General features: G+C 45.5%; 1 protein-coding gene and 1 long non-coding RNA gene across 2 annotated transcripts; one reads left to right on the top strand and one right to left on the bottom strand.

The window, feature by feature from the left end:
- Positions 1-5,851: 5,851 nt before the first annotated feature.
- Positions 5,852-6,539, top strand: LOC139835222 (uncharacterized). The gene is made up of 3 exons (XR_011750988.1): positions 5,852-6,093; positions 6,198-6,349; positions 6,429-6,539. It is a non-coding gene; the product is annotated as an uncharacterized lncRNA (long non-coding RNA).
- Positions 6,540-16,543: 10,004 nt separating this feature from the next.
- On the bottom strand, positions 16,544-18,720 carry LOC139835628 (uncharacterized). Its single transcript, XM_071825487.1, has 3 exons — positions 18,244-18,720; positions 17,236-18,132; positions 16,544-16,552 (listed from the first exon to the last, which is right to left on the bottom strand). Exons 1-3 carry the CDS (start codon positions 18,718-18,720, stop codon positions 16,544-16,546), a joined length of 1,383 nt encoding a protein of 460 aa, XP_071681588.1.
- Between the last annotated feature and the right edge of the window lie 3,505 nt (positions 18,721-22,225).

Here is a 22,225-nt window from a genome sequence, read left to right as displayed (position 1 = left end):
ACCTACAAATTCATCAACATCAAAGGTTCATTGTTGACAGACAGGTTTGTCACGAAAAATTGCAACTTTCGTCAATATCTAAATCTTGGGAAGTTTCTGATTGGTCCAAAAAAAGCATACGTGGCCTTACATGTGGGTCCATTTGGCTTCTGACAACATGGGTCCGACGGCGCTGACATGGATATCTGTCATGTGGGACCGGCATGGTGCTGACTGGTGGGACCCACAAAATATTATGACAAGCTGGACCCACAATATTCTGACCGGTGGGATCCACAAAATTCAGACAAGTGGGACCAGGTTGTTGCCGACATATGGGTCCCAATAATGCTGACTGGTGGGACCCACAAATTCTGACAAGTGGGACCAGAAATTGGTGCCACGTGGTTTCATTTAATAGTGACGTTGTGACATTTTCCGTCACCTTTTGAATTTGACAAAATTTGAGAGCATTTGAATTATTTGTGAAATTTGGGAAACAAAAAAACTGGCGAAATATCAAAAAGTAGACAATAAATATCATACTTAAATGGTGGCACAAGAAGTATATATGTCTCTCACAGACCGAAAGATTCATAAGAAAATTACAATTGGAACACAAAGAAATTAAAAGACCTATGATTAATAATGTTGTAGGACGGTGGTGCAATAGATTAGTTGCCCTGGGATTGAGACATGGATGGTGGCTGGGATGTCCTCAAGAGCAAATTAAGCACGGCATCCATTTCTGTCAGCCTCTTTTCATAAGCCAGAGTCTTTTCTTCTTGGGATTTCTTCACAGCTTCAAGTTCTTCCTCCTGCTTCTTCCTGATCTCTTCAAATTTTTCATCTTGTTCTTGCAGTCTAGCCTGCATCTCACTGTGGTACGTTTCAGCTGCCTGTATGGAGTTCTGCTCTTGATCCGCCGCCTTTGTTGTAGCTCTCGGATGCGTGTAGCTGAGACAGAAGACTTCCTGGAACTTGTTGCGACGCCCAATCTTGGTAGGAATGTGCTGTTGTAGGTGGTGGATGGGCTTTTCTCGCTCAGAACTAGCTGAACAATTTGCAAATCAGTCAAATCAGGTTCATCTTCATTGCGTGGCGCCGCTTTTTTTGCCACCATTTGATCCTGCATAAAGATTACAATCATTGCATGGACAACATACAAAACTGGATTATATTATATTGTGCTAATAAGAAATATTTCTTACATATGCACTTTTTGCTTCAGCACTCATAATGTTATCCTTGTTAGTGTGTGTGATTCTAAAAAATTCAATTGGAGAGGTTTCTTCTTCCTGCTGCTTAGCCTTCTGCTTGAAAAAATGTAGAATGCACATTACCATTGTACACTGTGTATGATAGAAGTATGAACTGTATTGGGAAATTCAGAACACTTACTAGATGTTCCCAGTGAGCAACATAGCTTCGAGATCCAGTGGTATGGAATCGTTTCAGCCTTCTCTGTTCTTTCCATTTATTACACACAGTCCCTATGTTCAGTACATGCATTTTATTTATCCAGATCAGAGAAATGTAAGAATTCAGTAGCTGTTATTGAAAGGAATAACGTTTATGTACCTGGTACTTCTCATCAAACCATCTTTTCACCAGTTCTTTCCAGCTTTTCTCTTCTACATGATCTGGCTTCTTGAGATATGCTTGCTCCAGTGTGAGATTTTTAATTTTCGGCCAATACTCCTTTTTAAGCCTATATCGGAACTGCCGAATACTAACTTGCAGCATATCAGTGCACACATCTTGAGCCACCTCATCATTTTTGTCCATATTAAACTTTCCCTTCAAAATAGTGATGCATTAATCAGTAGATTCTTAGATAGTTGATCATGTAGCATACTAATTAGGTTAAACCAAGATTGTACAGGACTCACCGCTACTGTACTTATAGCATGAGGAATGACATGTTTGAGAGTTTCATCTTTCTTGTACTGTGTCCAGTGTGTTGCAAGCGGCATTTTTTCACGGATGTGAATACCAACCTCATTGCTCAGCTTTGCTGACTGGACATAATCCTTGGGTCTCCTGACACCAGCAGTGAATTCAATTGGCATCTTATTGCCACCATGTCTTCTTGTGTACTCATGTAGTCCATGGCCCATGGTACGTCCTCAAGCGTCCACCTCTCTTTCTCTTACTACCGCAGATGTTGTCAATGTCTCGAAAGAAGAGATATGAAATGATTCTCTTTTATATGAAAATATGCGGTACAGTGTTTAGTTTTTACAAATTTTCATACCTTGCCGCTCAAAGTTTACAATTTGATTGTCCTCAGGAGATGAGGTGCTGCCTCCAGATGTCATGATCTGGTTAGGTGAGGGTGCTCCTTCAGTGTTCAGACTAGCAAAGGGCCGTCGGCTCATCGGATGACCCAGCTTCTGTGTTCAGCTTGTTGCCATTGATCTTGTTGCAATGTTGGATGGTGCAACTTCAGGTATGGATCGCTTCTTCTGTGCAACTATTGCAGAAGAAGCAACTATCTGCAAGCAAAGTAGAGGCTACATTAGTAGGAAACATTTAGCATGTACGTATTTCCTATCATAGTTCGAGACATAGTTCCACAGCACCGAGCTGAAGTTTTGCCGACAAAGCGCCGATCCTCATCTGAATGAAGATCATCATCGGCAGTAGCTATCTCTTCGGATTCGGTTCATACGAAGGGTCCTCTTCGACCTCCATCTCTTTGCGATCGTGTCCTTTAGATTGTTACTAGTTCCTATTTGTACCCCACCATACACTAATGTACGTGCAAAACCAGAGAAATCTTTCTGAAATTTGTGGCCAGGTCCATATCTTTCAGCGAATTTTTTTCCATGCGTACTACATTTTCTTGCATTTGTTTCTCCTTGGCAAGCTCATATGCCGGCTTGACGGGGTTTTGTGTCTCTGCTGAAATAATCGGAAGAGCGGAGCGTGAACAAAACATAAGAGGGGGCCAATTCCACAGAAAACAGCAAATAATTGTCTTTGCAAAATATTGTACAGCAGCAAATGATTGAAAACATAAGAGTCTACGTATGATGTCGGCGAACAAAACATAAGAGGGGGCATATGCCAGGCTAAGGGACATCATGTGCTTTTAGATATCTACTCGTAACAAATAATTGACACATGAGACTCCCTCGCACACCGAATTATGCATGTCCGTTGATAGCTGGTTTCAGTCTGTTATTGGACAACTACCACCTCACATGGTGGATACTACCCTTCTGGTTGCTTGGCGGGCTTGGTATGCACGTAATGAGGTATCGGTAGTTCAGTCCTATACCGATAGAAGTTCAGATATGTGCTGATAGAAGTTCAGATTTGTGCTGATAGAAGTTCAGATATGTGCTGAAATTTGATTTTTGACTTTTGAAAGACATAGATAAACAAAAATTGTGGAAATAAATAGACTGATGAAACAAAGTACATGATTAAAAAAACTTCATTACATTGTTAAGACGTGCATTGCACGTGCAAACTAACTAGTTCCATAGAAAACAGCAAACAATTGTTCTAGATCAAACTCTGCTTCCCTCTGAAACTGAGGAATAAAAGTCTGAAGCAATGTCGTTGTTCACTGTAGCTCGTCAGGCTGTTTTCGGCAACGGCTGGAATTAGTTCAGTTAAGTGTTTCGGCAAACAATTGTCTATGCAAAAGATTGTACAAAGAAATGGGATGGCAAAGATTGTATAGCACGGCATGATTGTCTCTGCAATAAAAACGATAAACCCTATACGTATGATGTCGGGATTGGATCTATCAAATATGCAAGATCTAGATATAGGTCAAACGGGCGTGGTAGACATGTAAAACCGATCTCTCGATCTAACCATCCGAAAAACACAACAACAAGCCGATCACCGACAGATTTACCTTGGCGTTTCTTCGAGCCGGGCGCCTTCTTCGGCGTGTGTGCGCAATTTTCCTTCCCCCCGACGTTTCGACGACTACCGGCCATGGCGATCACCGGCCGGGGAGATAGATGCGAGATGGAAGAACGTCCGGCGAAGACACCGGATCGGGGTGAGCACGAGAGGATGAGGTCGGGGGGGTGGGTAGTTAAGATGCTCGTAAATCATGGGGTAGAGGCACGACGTATATAAGGGAGGGCGAAATATTTGATAGGTGGGGTGCGCGGGAGGAGTGGAGGGAACAAAAAATTTGGGCGTTTTGGCAGCCGGCGTACTACAATTTGGAGGGAACAAGTTTTTGCCGTGAAAGAAAAAATATTACTCTGAAAATGGAACTCTACATGTATATTTTAATTAAAAAATGGCAGAAAACGAGTAAAACTCATAATAAATGCTAAATTCAATGTAAAATCATCAGTAACTAGTGGGACTGAGTAAATGTTGTGACATTCATGTGGAAAATTCAAATTTAAATTTTTCATGAGGTTTGGTGTGAATTTACACAAGTGAGGGCATTTTCGGCATAACGGTCGAATCGTCGACCCCGGAAGTTGTAAAACCTTTTGCATGTGAGGTATATGTGAGAACACATCCCACATATACATGTTATTGTTCACACATGTGAGATTTTGTCTGAAAACACTTGTGGAACCTCATGTTGGTTGGGTCGATCCATGTGTGGACCCACATCGATCATGTCGGTGAAGGGCTCTTTTTCAAGCAAGCTGCACTTCAAAGACTCAGATTGAGCTGCAAATTTTTGTGAGTAGTCATGAAGGGTAGGTATGTGTGCCTAAGGAGTTTCAGATTTTTCTGACAATTTTAGGTGTTTGTTGATTTTTTATTAAAAAATGACAGAAAACGAGTAAAACTCATAATAAATGCTAAATTCAATGTAAAATCATCAGTAACTAGTGGGACTGAGTAAATGTTGTGACATTCATGTGGAAAATTCAAATTTAAATTTTTTATGAGGTTTGGTGTAGTTTGATGTGTTGAAGTGATGCCTACTTTGGTATAATTGTGCACTTCGTCCACAAATGAGCATTTGTTTTTTATGTATGTTGAAAAAATGACTAACATGCCATAATTGTTCTGACCTAACCTATAGTCCGAACAAAGGCATGTAGTCAACATTTTGTTGTACATTTGAAGTTGTAAATCATATGGTTTTAAATAATTTTGAAGTGCAACTTTATGATTCAATGTATTTTTCAGTGTGCTGATGTTTTGCCATTGTGAACTTATTGACAGAGATTACATAATAGCAGTGGGCTCCATTTTTGCATGAGATACTTTGTGTTTGACTTTTGAACTTACAGGATAGCAACCACCATCTACCCCACAGCCTCATTAAATAGCGGTTGTAGGCAGTTACTACTACTTATTGTATTTATAATGCCCCTGGTTGGTTTTGCCTTCTGCCCTCCCTTGTTCATGCGGTGAAGCAAGTCTCCTTCATCTTCTTTCTCTCTCTTTTGTGCTGAAAAACTCTTTTCTCTCTGAAGATTTTCGTTTGTTTTGAGAGGTAGGAAAATATGTTTTTACATGTCACTACTTCACCTCACCTCCTTTTTCTCTGTTTGTTGAAAATCCTTTTTGTCCTCTGAATAATCTTGTTTGTTCAGATCTATGGATATATGTGTGTATGGTTTCAGATCTATGGATAGATTTCTATGAATATGCCCTACCTACCTGTATTTTTTACTAGCTTTGGTAATTGCTAAATATACACAGGATGAACTGTGTTGTTTGTGGTTCGATGGGCAATCATTGTCAGCAGAGGCGGGAGACTCTCAGTTCATTTCGTTGTTATCTTGGAAGCAGATTTGATGACTTTATGGTATATATCCTTTTTTAGAATGTATCTTTTTTGTTGACAGATTCTAGACTATATCCTTATTTTCTGCATTTTTGTTCTACTGTTTTTTCAGACTGTGCCTTGTTTTGTGAGGAGGCAGTTCAACAACCTTGTTGGTAATATCTTTTTTGTCGTTACATCGGATGAAGTGAAGTACAAATTTCATGTTAAGAAAGGCAGTTCGAAGACACGTGTTTTTGGTACTGGATACCAAAAATTTCTTCATGACTACGACCTGAAAGTTGGTGACTGTATCATGTTTGGGTTTGATAGTGCTCCTGAACTGTTTGGGATTTTTGCAGTAGGTCCTGATGGCACTGAAAAGCATCGTGTCGATGGTAATTCTGTTTTATCCTTTACCATGTGTTGCCCATTTTTTAATATAACTGATGTTATATCTCCTCTTTTTTTATTCTTTTATTAATTTTAAATTTGTATGCAGAAATTCCAACTGCAGTTGTCCACACTAAAGGTGTTATGCTTACTACTGCTCAAACATTGAAGAAGGAACAACTTCTCCGTGAGCGTGGTCTTGGTCTTGGTGTTGTTTTTGTGCACACCTTGACGAATACTGATTTGAAGGGCAATGGACTGGTATAATTCTCCTTTTCTTTATGTAATCTTAGTTATCCTTTATATCCTTCCCATATATAATTTAATTTTTATTATTCAGCGTATACCGAAGGAAGTTGTTAGGTCCTTGAATATCTCTGAAAGCGGGGAGGCATGTTTTTTTGTTGATGACTATGGCTACCACCCTCAGGGTGCATACTACACTACTACTGATGGAAGGATGAAGTTCGATTCCTTCTGGTCGGAGTTTACTAAGGAGTATAACTTTGAATCTGGGAATGTTGTTCTCATTCTTTTCAACCAGGGTGGCCGTGGTGGTATTGAAGTTTCAGTTGATATCATATGATATAATCTTTATCATATGATATAATTGTTTTAGTCTACAATTTGTGTGTGCCCATTGTGTGTTTATGTCATTTCGCTACCCTGGCCGCTCTTGTGTGAAGGGATTGTATAGTGGGATTATGTAGGGGGTACACTTTACGATTGACTATTTGGTCCTGCATTTTTTCTACTGCCAGTTCAATTTTCACTGATTTTTTGCAAATTAATATGTACTTCCCTGGGCCTTGGGAAAAACAGAACAAGCCCACTAGGCTGGAAGTTAAACAACTGGGTATGATTGCCCAGGTTCCAAATAACAAAAGTAGAACATAGTCTTTGAAACATGACATAGTTTAACCATGAACCTCCAAGGGAACAACTAAACAGGAACTAAATTTAGTGGAGAACATGAGGGCCAACAGCTGGACCGACGAGCGGGATGAGGCCAGTCCTGACGTAGTCCCTGAGGAACTTGCCAAAGGCAGTGTGCTTCGCCTTTCTAGCAGGATTGTGCTTCTGCTTGCTACCTTTTCCAACTCCCATCGCGAGCTGGATCAGACACTCGAGATCGTTCGGGAAAACCCTGCCGCAGAATGGGATGTGGCTTTCCGTTACGACGGAAAGGGATCTGGCCAGTCTTCAGCTTCTTCAGAACGAAGCGGCTCTTCCGGTCCCGGTCCTCCTTGTCGCTGTCAACGTCCTCAGAGTCTTCCTGCGATTTTGAAAGTAAAGAAGAAGTGAGAGAAGGAAATTAACTGAAATACAATTGAAGCATTAAATATTTTTGTATGAACATTATTAAGAATTAATCATGTAGAATCAACATTTATGATCCAGATCCAACCATACATAATTACTTCACTAATATAAATAACCACCAATTTAAACTGTTGTCACAACTTGTTCATGGGTAGTCCAATCATTATTTCAGTATTATAACTAAGCACCAATTTAAGAGAAAATGGTGATTATAAATTTCATGGATCAGGGATCAATCATTTGTTCCCTGAAGATGTACTGATTCATAAAACAATATGGAATCATGACGTCAATAAGCAGGAATTGAACAAAAATTATGGTCATAAATTACATGCAACTGATAATTCATTTGTTCCCCAAATTAAAATGATGTACACACTATGGTTTCATCGTATAAATAAGCACCAGTTTAAGACAAATGGTGATTATAAAATCCATGTATCAGATCAATTAATAGTACCTATAATATAATTCTTGTAATCATAATCACTCTGGTATGATTCATATTCGGATGAATTTAAGTTTGAAATGCAGTGAGCGTTACACTAAGCAGGTATGATTCATCACACAAAAGGAATCATTACAGTTGAATCAAGATGTGCATCAAATATTACAGATCTAGTAACTACAAACCATAAATCAGATGAGCAAGAACCCTTAATCATCAATTTGTACAAGAAGTCGCAGACAGGGCAAATCAATCTACCCTATGAGCAAACCCTATGGTGAACAGTAAGATCTCAAGAAAAACAGGGGATCGATCGGAATAGTAGAGTACCTCGCTGCAGTTGTCGGAGGCCTCCTCTTCGAACTCGTCGCACTCTCTGGGGCCATATAGCTCGCGGTACTGCCTGGAGTGGCGGTAGAACGGGTCATTCGGATCGAAGCCCTGGTCATCTGCTTGTGCCGCGGGAGCGAGGACGTCTCCCTTGGCCTCATCAGCGACGGCGACCACGGCCGGTTGGGCGGAGCCCTCCACGGTCACGGCGCGGCGAAGAGCGGCTCCAGTTCCGGAAGAAGATCCCGCCTCCGCGACGTCGACTACTACCGGACCCTCGCCGTCGCCTCTGTCGACGTTGACGACCGCACTCGCCTCCGGCTCGTCTCCGCGAACACGCTTCATCTTCGGGATCTTCGGTGGAAGGGGAGGTCGGTGTTGCGCTGGTGGAGGTGCAAGCAGGGTTTTTCGCCAGAGATTGGGGAATAGAAGTTGCGGGTGGGAGAGACGATGGGGCCGATGGATATACAGTAGGTGCTGCCGTTTGGGTTCCTCTGTCTGACGCGTGGGTGTGAAAACGTGGATTGCTGCATGTAGTCAGTCCACTTTCCCATTACTTTGACATGGGTCCCACGCATGACGGATGGGCTGGCACAGAATTTTCAGTATGGGTATTAAAAACTCTAAAATATTTGAAATACGAATTAGTGATCACACATAGCCTCTTCTTGAGTTTAGGGGATGAATTTTTGAAAATTTTCAAACCAAACTGCCAAGATAGCATGCTAGCGTCATTACCCACATGTTGATGCACCCTTATGCCAAATTTCAGTCCATTTCAAGTTATGTACCTCAAAAAATGGTCAAGAACTGCCCGTTCGAGGTAGACGGGCATAATCTTTCACTACGCACCTCACTTTTGTGAGTGCTTTGGTAGGGAAACAAATTTTTTTGTAGTTTGTTATTTTCCATGGAAAGTGTTAGCCACACATTGGCCAATACACAAGGTTTGGAAAGATTTCAACAAATTTTCAATTTTATATGAAAGTTTGAGTGTTTGGTGAAACCTAGGTTGACCTAATTGCACTAAGAGGTTGTCAAACCTTTTTCCAAGTGAAACTTCTGTTGTAGGGTAATGTGGTGACTTTAAATGCCCCAAATCCAAGGTGGTTTGGTGAGTTTTTGACGATTTCCCCCTCTTTTCGTCCGAAAACCCCTCGTTCGACACATGTCCACCATGGGGACACCATGCCACCAACTCCAAAAAATCAAAACCCATAGCAAGCAAGGTGTCATATCTGTGGAGCCCCGGACTTACCAGTCCAGAACTCCTGTTATGCATACAATTTCACGATCCCTAAATCATTCCATCGTGAATACATAACCGAACTGATACCAGATTACATCATCCATTACAGTACCGAATTTAAGTAATACGAAGTCTTACATCATAGGCCATCAAGGCCGTAGTTCACCAAACAGCAGCGGAAACAACTTGACTCCAAAAGCGGTGGAACCCAAGTCAGGCCTTTACCCTACAGGCGGCTGACTGGGAGAGCGTCCTAGTTCGCGTCTTCGGCATCGTACTCCTCTTCTTCGAAGTACTCTTCTTCAAAGTCTGGTCAAGTAGATAACCAGGACAACAATGCCAGTGAGTACTTTTGAATGTACTCGCAAACCACCTTAGAGAGAAAAAAAAAAGGATATGCAATATGGCAGTAGCAAGGGAAAGGCACTATCTAGGGCGACAAGGAGCGAGAGGTGGTTCCTCTCGAGAATAAGACATTTCCATAACTTGGTTGAAAACTTTTTGGTAAACCATTTCATTTGCAGACTAATAGGTAAGGGTGACCCAATTTAATTTTCAGCCATCTCATATGGCCATTTCCTTTCCAACTTTCCACCGTACCTCGCAGGTACCTTTCCACCAGTCCCACTGGCATCACTTTCCCAAAACAATATTTGAGAAAACATTTTTTTAGAAACCAAAAACTCTTTAATGCCAAGCAGCTTCCATTCCCACGTCCGTAGAATCATGGACACGGCTATTCGAATAGTTTCACACTCTGCAGAGGTTGTACACTTTCCCCACAAGATCCGAATATTTAGCGTGTGGGCATCATCCCTGCATAATAACATATGCCACGACAAATACTCGATCGTAGTTTTTCGCCTGCTCGCCTTAGCCCAAGACATGCCGCCTAGAGTTGTACCTCCCAACACCAGAGTCCGAGGGGTCGTTTACCCAGGAGTAGCAAATTCCCCGACCAGCTCGACCCTCCGGAATGCCGCGACCAACTGCGGGGCATTATTCAATGGGAGCTCATAGGTTGTACCCCTGCCATCGATACGCAATGGAAAGGCGTTCCCAGTTCGTCGGGAAGGCCACGGTCGATAGGTGTCCATGCTCGGACTACCCCTTACATTTGCAGGACCCAAACTAAGGCGAGACAAACTACTACGCTACGCCCCGTCCCACAAAAGGGTAATGTGGTTGTACTGGCTAGGTCCGGTTCAGGTACTTAGTCACCAAAGTTTTTCGAAAACAATTTTCTTCACTTGCCTCCAGCAAAACTTCTTTTCATAAACATCTTTCCTTCCATAAACTCACACTTGGGCAGGGCTACCCCATTCCAAGGTTTTCGAAACACTTCTTTTCTTGAAAACAATTTTCGTAAACATTTTTCCAGGGCTCCCGACCTATAGCCCACTTCTTCTTCGGAAAATGGCGACAAGGATGACAAGGTGATAAGCACCATATCACTAATTGAGATGTGTTCAGTAGGTACCAACGAGGGCTGCACCCTAAGGGTGGAATAATAAAACTCCAGGTGGCACTAACCACCGACAAAATAAATAGAAGACATGCACCTTTGTAAAACTTGTAATAAATGCAAGAATAAGATATATAGGATCAGAGATGCATCAAGAGGTGGCTTGCCTTGCTCAGCAAAGTGTCCCTGGTCTTCTTCTTCAAATCCCCCAAAGTCACCTCCTCCTTCGTCTCCGGCGGCGTTCGAATCTATCGTCGCAAAAATAAAAGAAACACACCATACCAATCAACAAACTATCTCCAGAATAATGCACACAAAAATTTGATAAAATCACAGTAGGTAGAGGTTGACAAATGCAAGCTACTGAAAGTGGTTTCACCCATTTATGATTTTTAAAACAAAAGATATGATTTTTGCAATTCCAGAATTGACTTAAGAACCAATTAAATGGCCTAAATCTTTCTGGAAGTCACAAAAATGCATGCAGCATACCTACAGAAAGCTATTGACATGTAGAATACACCTGCACAAGAATCATATGCAAATAAAATTTCTACTGACCCAAACAATTCAATCAAGACAGAAACCAGAGCACTCCAAAACTTAAACCAACACTAACCAGAGCATCTCCATCCAAAACAAAGCATACCCCTGGATAGCTAAGAACAAATGTGAACTAACCCCACTGGATTTGTATTTTTCTGAGTTGTAAAAGAATTTACAAAAATAGAATACTAAAAAGGTGCCCTGTTTCAGATATAAATCCACCAGGCCTAATATATAACTCTAAAAATCAATTCCTTTGGTAGGGAAATACCCTATTACCATATCTACTGGTAGCATTTGGATTTGCTTCAAGAGCATGTGCAGTTTTTGAATTAAAAATCAGAGAAGAGCTCTCTGGTCAGTTTTTGATTTATTTACCAAGCACAAACTAGGAAGCTTTTTGCAGGTGAGACCAGTGCCAAATGAAAGGTACACATATTAACATCACTGCAGAGTTGACCTCATTCAAAAAGAGCTAGCACATCTACCACACGAAATAAAATGCCTAAACTGCAACTTTTTAGGGTTTAATTTGTTGGCACATTTCTGTACTACTAAACCCTGTGCATGCAACTTCTAGTGGTAGAGAAAACATATGTAAGCATTCAGAAACTTGAATCACTTCATTTGGTCAAACGATGAATTTTTGGTGATTTAATTTATGAGCAGGTATTTTCTGGCTGGTTAAAAAGGAAGAAAAGGTAAAAAGGAAAAGGGGCCGGCGCTGCTGGGCTCGCCGGATTCGGCCCAGCGACGGCTCCGCAGCGCGGGAGCGGCCGTTTCAAACGGCCCGACGTGGCGAGCCACGCTGGACGGCGGGCCAGGGGGCCAGGGCGCATGCACCGGTTGGATTAGGATCCAATGGTAGCATGCCCTCGTCTACCTCACGACGCAGAAAAACACCGCGGCAGACCCGGCCGACCATCGGAAACGGCGGGCACGGTGTGCTTACCTCGATGAGCAGAAGACGGCGGGAAGGCATGCGCTGGATGCGGGGGACCCGGGGCTTCCGAGCGGTGGTCGTCGGAGTCGAAGCAGCGGCGGCTTTTCCGGCGACCGGCGACGGTGGCGGAGCTGCTGTTCACGGTGGCGTCGGATACGGGCAAGCCTGGGACGAAAAAGAGGGTTCGTTAGGTTGGGAAGAGGGAGGCGCATCCATTGAGCAAGATAGGGAGGGGGATGGAGGTCTCCGACGACGGCAACCTTCACCGTTTGCTTGCCGGCGTCGAGCACGCTCGCGGACAGCAGGGAGGAGCTGAGCTCCTCTCCACTTGGGAGGTGTTCTGGTGGGGGAAAGTGAGACGTGGTGGCGAAGGGAGACAGAGGGAGGAGGGCCTTGCGTTATTTAAAGGGGCGCGCGGGTGCACCGTGCACCATGTCCGTGCACCGACGAGGGAGGTGGCGGCAGCGATGGATTGGCTGGCCTGGGCGGTGCCGCTGCGGCTCAGAGAGGTGGTGCCATCGTTTGGAAGGACGCGCGCGTCGCGCTGCGGGACAGGGAGGAGAGACGCGACGGCGTGCGCCGCAGCCGCGCGGCGAAGTGACAAGGCAGGGCCAGGGCGTCGCCGTGCAGCACCGGTGGGTCAAAGACAGGCGTCGCGGCCATGTCTCCGAGGCGTTCCGGAGTCGTGCGCGTCCAGAGGACAAGGTTTGTGCCACCAGAGAAGGGAGGTGGGGTGGAGAACGTGGCCGTGGCCGGCAGACGTGCTCCACGGCCATTGGGGGTTGCCAGCGCGGGTCAGAAGAGGAAGGGCGAAGGGAGGCGTGCACGCGGGGTCAGAGAGGGAGAGAGAGTGCCTGGGGTCGTGCAAGACATCCAGGTGCTGCCAAGGATGGAGGAGAGAGGGAGATCTCCATGATTTGGTGTGGGTTCCCGAGGTGGTGCTCATGGGAGAGAAGGAGAGAGGGAGGGGTCGAGTGGGTCCAGGGAGGGTGCAGTCGTGGAGCTGTGGCCTCCTGTGTCGTGCATGGGTGCTGGTGAGGGAGGGAAATGAGAGGGAGAAGATGGGAGGGGTGGAGATCATGGCCGGCATGGCCTTTTCCTCCTACACACCAATTTTGGAAATTTGAACAAGCCACAAGGATGTGATCCCAAATGATTTCAGAGCATCAACATGATGAGCCAAGTGATGCACCTTATTGGAGAATTTTCAGAGATGAAAAATTTAGAAAAGAAGGCATAGATATGGAAGAGGGATTGTTGAGAAAAACATGATCTTGGAAGATCATATGAGAGCATGAATGCATGATCATATGCACAAGGGTGTGTGATGGTGTGGAGGAATTGTGAAAAGAGTGATCAAGGGAGAGGGAAGGGTCATGGCCGGCATGGCCCTACTCATTTAATTAAAAGTTGAAAACTTTGAAGGGGTCACATGGAGATGATCTAAGTCAACCCTAGGTATACAAGGTGATGAGTCAATGGTCCTCTTGCTTGGAGAGTTTTCTGATTTGAAAATGGATAGAAGAAGAAATAGATATGGAGGAGAAAAATTGGAAAAGAACTAGATCTTAGAAGATCTTATGTGAGCATAATCACATGCTCAAGGGTTATATGGGAATTTTAATTTCTCCCTAATAAGAAAAGGAAATTCTCACAAATAAAAGGTAGGTTTAGGGTTTTAAGGATCCACACACAACACAACATTCTCAAGCAATTAACACACAATCTCTACAATGCATGAGTATGAGGAACTATATGCATGCATCTTTGAGAAACAGAAAAAGTTTTTGTTGGCCCAAAATTTTGCACTTCAAGGATTAAAACAATGCACAAAAAGTTGGGTTGTTACAAACCTTCCCCCCTTAAAATGAATCTCGTCCTCGAGATTCGGTGGCTAAGAACTGAAGAGTGCGGGGAAATCCTTTCGGAGCTGATCTTCTCTTTCCCAAGTGGCTTCCTCCTCGGAGTGATTAGTCCACTGGACCTTACAAAATTTAATCTTCCTTCTACGGGTGAGACGAACAGCTTCTTCGAGAATCTGAAGGGGTACTTCTCGATAGGTTAAGTCGGTGTTGAGGTCGAGGGTGCGATAATCGATGTTCTTGAAGGTCTCAGGCTTGTCAGGCACTTGGAGGCATCGTCGAAGAAGGGAGATATGGAACACATCATGGAAATCCGCTAATTCAGCCGGCAGTTCCAACTGATAGGATACTTCTCCTCGACGAGCGAGAACCTTGAAGGGTCCAATATATCTTGGGGCAAGCTTCCCTTTGACGTGAAATCTCTGCATTCCCTTGAGTGGAGTGACGCGAAGATAGGCATAATCACCAACATTGAATGTCAACTCGCGACGCTTAGAATCAGCATAACTCTTCTGGCGAGATTGAGCGGCTTTGAGGCGATCACGGATTAGTTGAACTTGCTCTTCAGCTTCGCGAAGATGGTCAGGTCCAAAGACTTGACTATCTCCAGTCTCGGACCAGTTAAGAGGGGTTCGACAACGGCGACCATAAAGGGCTTCAAAGGGGGCCATCTGCAGACTAGCTTGGAAGCTATTGTTGTAAGAAAATTCCGCGAAGGGTAGACAATCTTCCCATTTTGCTCCGTAGGCGAGGACACAAGCACGAAGCATATCTTCAAGAATCTGATTTACTCTTTCGGTTTGGCCTCCGGTCTGTGGGTGGTAGGCGGTGCTGAAGGCTAGCTTGGTTCCGAGGGCTTCATGCAGGCTCTTCCAGAATTTCGAGGTGAATTGGGTGCCTCGGTCTGACACTATCCTCTTGGGGACTCCGTGGAGACTCACGATTCGGGATATGTATAGATCAGCTAACTTGGCTCCAGAATACCTCACGTTGACAGGGATAAAATGGGCAACCTTGGTGAGTCGATCGACAATGACCCAGATGGAGTCATGGCCACGTTGAGACTTAGGCAGTCCTGTAATGAAATCCATTCCAACTTCTTCCCATTTCCACTCAGGGACTTTGAGGGGTTGGAGTAGTCCAGCTGGTCGCTGATGTTCAGCCTTCACTTTCTGGCACACATCGCAGCGAGCAATGAAAAAGGCGATCTCGCGCTTCATACCGTGCCACCAGAATTGTTTCTTCAGGTCTTGGTACATTTTGGTTCCTCCGGGGTGGATTGAGTATGGGGTGTCGTGAGCTTCCTTCATGATGAGTTGCTTCAGGTCTTCAACATTAGGTACACACAGGCGTCCCTTGTACCACAAAACTCCTTTGGCGTCAACCTCAAAACCAGGAACTTCTTCCCTATTCATCCTACGCTTGATTCCTTCAATACTCTCATGACCCACTTGAGCTTCTTTGATTTGATCGAATAAAGTAGGCTTCAATTCAAGATTTGCCAGGAAACCATGGCTAACAAGTTCGAGGCCGAACTCTTCAAGTTCTTCATACAACTTGGGTTGAGCAATTTTTATCAGGGCGTTCAAGGAACAGGGCTCTCGACTAAGGGCATCAGCTACCACATTAGCTTTACCAGGATGATAATGAATGCCGAGGTCGTAATCCTTGATAAGCTCCATCCATCTGCTTTGCCTCATGTTCAGCTCCCGCTGGGTGAAGATGTACTTCAAACTCTTGTGGTCGGTGTAGATTTCGCAACGATTTCCCACTAGGTAGTGGCGCCAGGTCTTCAGGGCGTGAACTACAGCGGCAAGCTCTAAGTCATGCGTGGGGTAATTCATCTCGTGCGGTCGAAGTTGTCTTGACAAATAAGCTATCACCTTTCCTTCTTGCATCAGCACACTTCCCAATCCAAGCTTTGATGCATCGCAGTACACATCAAAATCCTTGGTAATATCGGGCATGGTCAGAACGGGGGCTGTGACTAACCTCTTCTTGAGTTCCTGAAAACTGGCCTCACATTTGTCGGTCCACTCGAACTTCTTATCCTTCTTCAATAGCTGCGTTAACGGCCTCGCAATGCTGGAGAATCCCTCAACAAACTTGCGGTAATAACCCGCCAATCCTAAAAAGGCGCGAACTTCGGTCTGATTGGTAGGGGCTTTCTTCTCCATGATGGACTGAATTTTGGACGGGTCGACAGACACTCCTCCGGCAGATATGACATGACCTAAAAATCCTACCTCTTTCAGCCAAAATTCACACTTACTAAACTTGGCGTAAAGCTTATGGTCTCTGAGCGTTCCCAAAACAATCCGCAGATGTTCAGCATGCTCTTCTTCACTCTTGGAGTAGATCAGAATATCGTCGATGAAAACCACAACGAACTTGTCGAGGTACTTCATGAACACCTTGTTCATGAGGTTCATGAAATAGGCAGGGGCATTGGTCAGTCCGAAGGACATCACGGTATATTCAAAAAGTCCATACCGTGTGGTGAAGGCAGTCTTGGGAATGTCTGACTCTCGAACCTTGAGTTGGTGATAACCAGTTCGGAGATCTATTTTTGAGAAAACTCGGGCGCCATTCATCTGGTCGAACAGATCTTCAATCTTCGGGAGGGGGTATTTGTTTTTGATGGTAACGTCATTCAGTTTCCGGTAATCCACGCACAGGCGGATGGTACCGTCCCGCTTATCCACAAAGATAACGGGAGATCCCCAGGGGGATGCACTCGGGCGAATCAAACCTTTCCTCAACATATCATTCAACTGCTTCTTCAGCTCAACTAATTCTTGGGGGTTCATCCGGTAAGGTCGCTGAGCGATGGGGGCAGTTCCGGGGACTAGCTCGATGATAAACTCGATATCCCGATCAGGGGGCATACCGGGTAGCTCATCGGGGAAAACTTCAGGATACTCACAAGCTATGGGTACTTCATGCAGGGCTGGACTGGCAACACTCTTCTTGCATAAAACCTTCGATGAAGGTATGGTCGCCACATGCTCAACTATTTCTCCGTCCTCAGCAGTCAATGTTATGGCTCGGCGAACGCAATCTATGTGACCCTTATACTTCACCATCCAATTCATCCCAAGGATAACTTCTAAGCCTTGCTCTCCTAATACGATCAAATCCGCGTGGAAACGCTTCCCCTGAATATCTATAGGAATATCCTTGCAGGATAGATCCGTTTTGGTGGAGGATCCCGGAATTTGGACTAACATAGGACGTTGCATGATCGTAGGTCTCAAACCACTCTTCCTAGCGAACGGCTTAGTAACAAAAGAGTGCGATGCTCCGGAGTCAAACAAGACAGTGGCGGATATTGAGTTGACAGGGAACGTACCCAGGACAATGTCCGGAGCTTCCTGAGCTTGTTCAGCATTGACGTGGTTGAGGTGTCCCCTAGTTGGTCCAGCTGGCTTCTTCTGATTCAGGTTCCTTCCAGTAGCAGTGCGAGCTTGTCCCGGATTAGGCTTGGGCGCATTGGGGCGCTGTCCAGAAGTGGCTCGGTTGGGGCACTCCTTGGAGAAGTGACCCGGCTGACCGCAGGTATAGCATCCAGTGGTGGCGGGGCGGACAGTGTTGCTCTGGCGATTGTAGTTGGGGTTGTAGTTGCTTCCTCCAGAACGCTGAGGGTTGTAGTTGCGATTGGGGTTGTTGGGGCGAGGTGCAGGGGGTGGTGCCCTCTGCTGCTGGGGCGCCGGCCTTGGAGGAGGAAAGTTGCGGGGTCGCTGAGTGCTGGAGCTGCCTTGCTGCATCATCGCCTTGCGCTTGCGGTTCTCAAATGCACTCTTGCGCTTGCTCTCCACCATGATAGAGGAATCAACCAGCGACTCAAGGTCTGGGTATGGAACGGCCACCAAGATGCTCTGCATTTCATCATGCAGACCATTCAAGAAGCGATCTTTCTTCTTCTCTTCAGTGTCGGTGTCTTCTGGAGCATAACGGGACAGAGTGGTGAATTTGTCCATGTAGTCCACCACAGACATGCTCCCCTGCTTCAAATTCATGAACTTATCCTTCATGAGCTTGATCAGTCCTGAAGGGATGTGGGTCTTGCGGAACTTGGTCTTGAATTCTTCCCAGCCGATGACGTGTCCTTCAGCTTGAATAGCCTTGACATTTTCCCACCAAGCGCGGGCAGGTCCGGAGAGGTAATGAGTGGCAAACAGAACCTTCTCATCATTGCCGACTCCGGCAACCTCCAAGTTGTTCTCAATGGTGCGAAGCCAATCATCGGCGTCGAGGGGTTCAGTGCACTTGGAGAAGACAGGTGGGTTGGTGCTTTGGAAATCCTTCAGCTTGGAGCGGGGGTCTCCATTTCCATCCCCGCCATTATTGTTGTTGGCGTTACCAGTAGCAAGCTGAGTGAGGTGCTGAAGAGTAGCAAGATTAGCTTGACGCTCCGCACGGGCTGCCTCACGGTCTTCCATCATCATATGCATGAGTTGAGCCATGGTAGGGTCGGGAGGTGGAGGTGGAGGGGGGTCTCGGTTTGCCCCGCTGTGGTCTCCTCTACGGGTTTCCACCATCCTGAAGAAGGGTGGATTCAGATTTACAAATAGGAACAAGTAGATGGGCAGCCACTTAAAAGGGGAGGGATTGCAAATAAAAACGGAAATTCTAAAACGGGCGCAACAAATGCAAAGTAGGCAAATGATAGCATAGCATAGCAGGGGTGCCGATGGCACAATGTAGCATACATCATCACACATAAGTCTCATACAACACAGCCAAAAGAATGGTTACATAGAACCATCATCACAAGCCTACTCGCATCGCAAAAGGGGGCCTATCTCATCGCCCTACGGTAAGGTGGTGCGAGTCCAAGGTGGTGCTCTAGAAGTCGTCGAGGTCCACGACAGGAACCTCAGGTGCAGGTGGGGCGTCCTCCTCAACAAAGGCTGGCTCCTCGGGGTCCTCCTCGGACATCAGTGGCTCGGGCTCCTCATCTTCATCGTTGATGAAGGCCTCATCCTCAGTATCAGGCTCCATATCGAAGTCCTCGTCCTCGTAGTCGTCGTCGTCACTAAGGAGAGCCTCGTTCTCCTTGCGGAGATCCTCACCGTCGTCCTCAAGCTCCTCAATAGTGGCCTCCATCTCAGGCAGTCAGGGCCTCCAGCGAAGTCACCTTCGCCTTCAGCGAGTAACCCTCCGGCGTGCGGCAACCCTCAGCTTGCGCTCACCGGCCAGGTCACCGTGTAGCAGCAAGCTGAGCGCGGCGTGTAGCAATCTCATCCTCCCGCAGATCGCACCTCTCACGGGCGCGGTCCTGCTGAGTCTGAGTGTGGTGAAGCAGGTACTCCATGTGGTGCAGCTGGTGTGCGGTGTCGGCGTGTGGGGCGCCGGCCACGGGCTGGCCCGCGAGGTCGCGCTGGCCAAGGTACTGGTAACCAGTGTCGGCGACAACCTCCGGGTGAAGAAAGGCGAGGCGTGCAAGTGCCTCCTGAGAGACTCGAATCATCCCGTCGAGCCACGTGCGCTCCATCACGTCGATGGTGAACTCCTCAGTAGCGGGGGAAATCCCGCTCCCCCTGATGACGCAGGTGACCAGCCAGGCCATCCCCGAGTCTGCGGACCTCTCAGTACGGACGCCCTTAATCTCGGGCACCATACGTCCGCAGCGAATAGCCAGGTCGGCTAAGGCCCGCTCGAAGAAGTAGAGGGGCGGCCTCACCCCAACCTGATGAACGTGCGTGTACTCGATCGGCATCTACACAAATTTTAAAGTAGATTAAGTTAGTGACCACAGTGTGCAAAATTTTAAGCATAATAAAACAGTAATGCAAGTAAAGTTTCTGGAAAATAGAAGGAGGTAAGGGACTTAAGCATTTTCAGCATTTAGTCAACCTTTTTGTTTAAGAAAATAGTTTTTGTTCTATTTCTAACGCCCATGCTAACTAAGGTCTCCTACAGTCAGGATGGCTCTGATACCAGCTCTGTGGAGCCCCGGACTTACCAGTCCAGAACTCCTGTTATGCATACAATTTCACGATCCCTAGATCATTCCATCGTGAATACATAACCGAACTGATACCAGATTACATCATCCATTACAGTATCGAATTTAAGTAATACGAAGTCTTACATCATAGGCCATCAAGGCCGTAGTTCACCAAACAGCAGCGGAAACAACTTGACTCCAAAAGCGGTGGAACCCAAGTCAGGCCTTTACCCTACAGGCGGCTGACTGGGAGAGCGTCCTAGTTCGCGTCTTCGGCGTCGTACTCCTCTTCTTCGAAGTACTCTTCTTCAAAGTCTGGTCAAGTAGATAACCAGGACAACAATGCCAGTGAGTACTTTTGAATGTACTCGCAAACCACCTTAGAGAGAAAAAAAAAGGATATGCAATATGGCAGTAGCAAGGGAAAGGCACTATCTAGGGCGACAAGGAGCGAGAGGTGGTTCCTCTCGAGAATAAGACATTTCCATAACTTGGTTGAAAACTTTTTGGTAAACCATTTCATTTGCAGACTAATAGGTAAGGGTGACCCAATTTAATTTTCAGCCATCTCATATGGCCATTTCCTTTCCAACTTTCCACCGTACCTCGCAGGTACCTTTCCACCAGTCCCACTGGCATCACTTTCCCAAAACAATATTTGAGAAAACATTTTTTTAGAAACCAAAAACTCTTTAATGCCAAGCAGCTTCCATTCCCACGTCCGTAACCACGGACACGGCTATTCGAATAGTTTCACACTCTGCAGAGGTTGTACACTTTCCCCACAAGATCCGAATATTTAGCGTGTGGGCATCATCCCTGCATAATAACATATGCCACGACAAATACTCGATCGTAGTTTTTCGCATGCTCGCCTTAGCCCAAGACATGCCGCCTAGAGTTGTACCTCCCAACACTAGAGTCCGAGGGGTCGTTTACCCAGGAGTAGCAAATTCCCCGACCAGCTCGACCCTCCGGAATGCCGCGACCAACTGCGGGGCATTATTCAATGGGAGCTCATAGGTTGTACCCCTGCCATCGATACGCAATGGAAAGGCGTTCCCAGTTCGTCGGGAAGGCCACAGTCGATAGGTGTCCATGCTCGGACTACCCCTTACATTTGCAGGACCCAAACTAAGGCGAGACAAACTACTACGCTACGCCCCGTCCCACAAAAGGGTAATGTGGTTGTACTGGCTAGGTCCGGTTCAGGTACTTAGTCACCAAAGTTTTTCGAAAACAATTTTCTTCACTTGCCTCCAGCAAAACTTCTTTTCATAAACATCTTTCCTTCCATAAACTCACACTTGGGCAGGGCTACCCCATTCCAAGGTTTTCGAAACACTTCTTTTCTTGAAAACAATTTTCGTAAACATTTTTCCAGGGCTCCCGACCTATAGCCCACTTCTTCTTCGGAAAATGGCGACAAGGATGACAAGGTGATAAGCACCATATCACTAATTGAGATGTGTTCAGTAGGTACCAACGAGGGCTGCACCCTAAGGGTGGAATAATAAAACTCCAGGTGGCACTAACCACCGACAAAATAAATAGAAGACATGCACCTTTGTAAAACTTGTAATAAATGCAAGAATAAGATATATAGGATCAGAGATGCATCAAGAGGTGGCTTGCCTTGCTCAGCAAAGTGTCCCTGGTCTTCTTCTTCAAATCCCCCAAAGTCACCTCCTCCTTCGTCTCCGGCGGCGTTCGAATCTATCGTCGCAAAAATAAAAGAAACACACCATACCAATCAACAAACTATCTCCAGAATAATGCACACAAAAATTTGATAAAATCACAGTAGGTAGAGGTTGACAAATGCAAGCTACTGAAAGTGGTTTCACCCATTTATGATTTTTAAAACAAAAGATATGATTTTTGCAATTCCAGAATTGACTTAAGAACCAATTAAATGGCCTAAATCTTTCTGGAAGTCACAAAAATGCATGCAGCATACCTACAGAAAGCTATTGACATGTAGAATACACCTGCACAAGAATCATATGCAAATAAAA

This window comes from Lolium perenne, chromosome 2 (assembly GCF_019359855.2).
Source record: "Lolium perenne isolate Kyuss_39 chromosome 2, Kyuss_2.0, whole genome shotgun sequence".
NCBI classification, from domain to species: domain Eukaryota; kingdom Viridiplantae; phylum Streptophyta; class Magnoliopsida; order Poales; family Poaceae; genus Lolium; species Lolium perenne.
The sequence above is the reverse complement of the archived record's forward strand: the minus strand, read 5'-3'. Positions and strand labels throughout refer to the sequence as shown.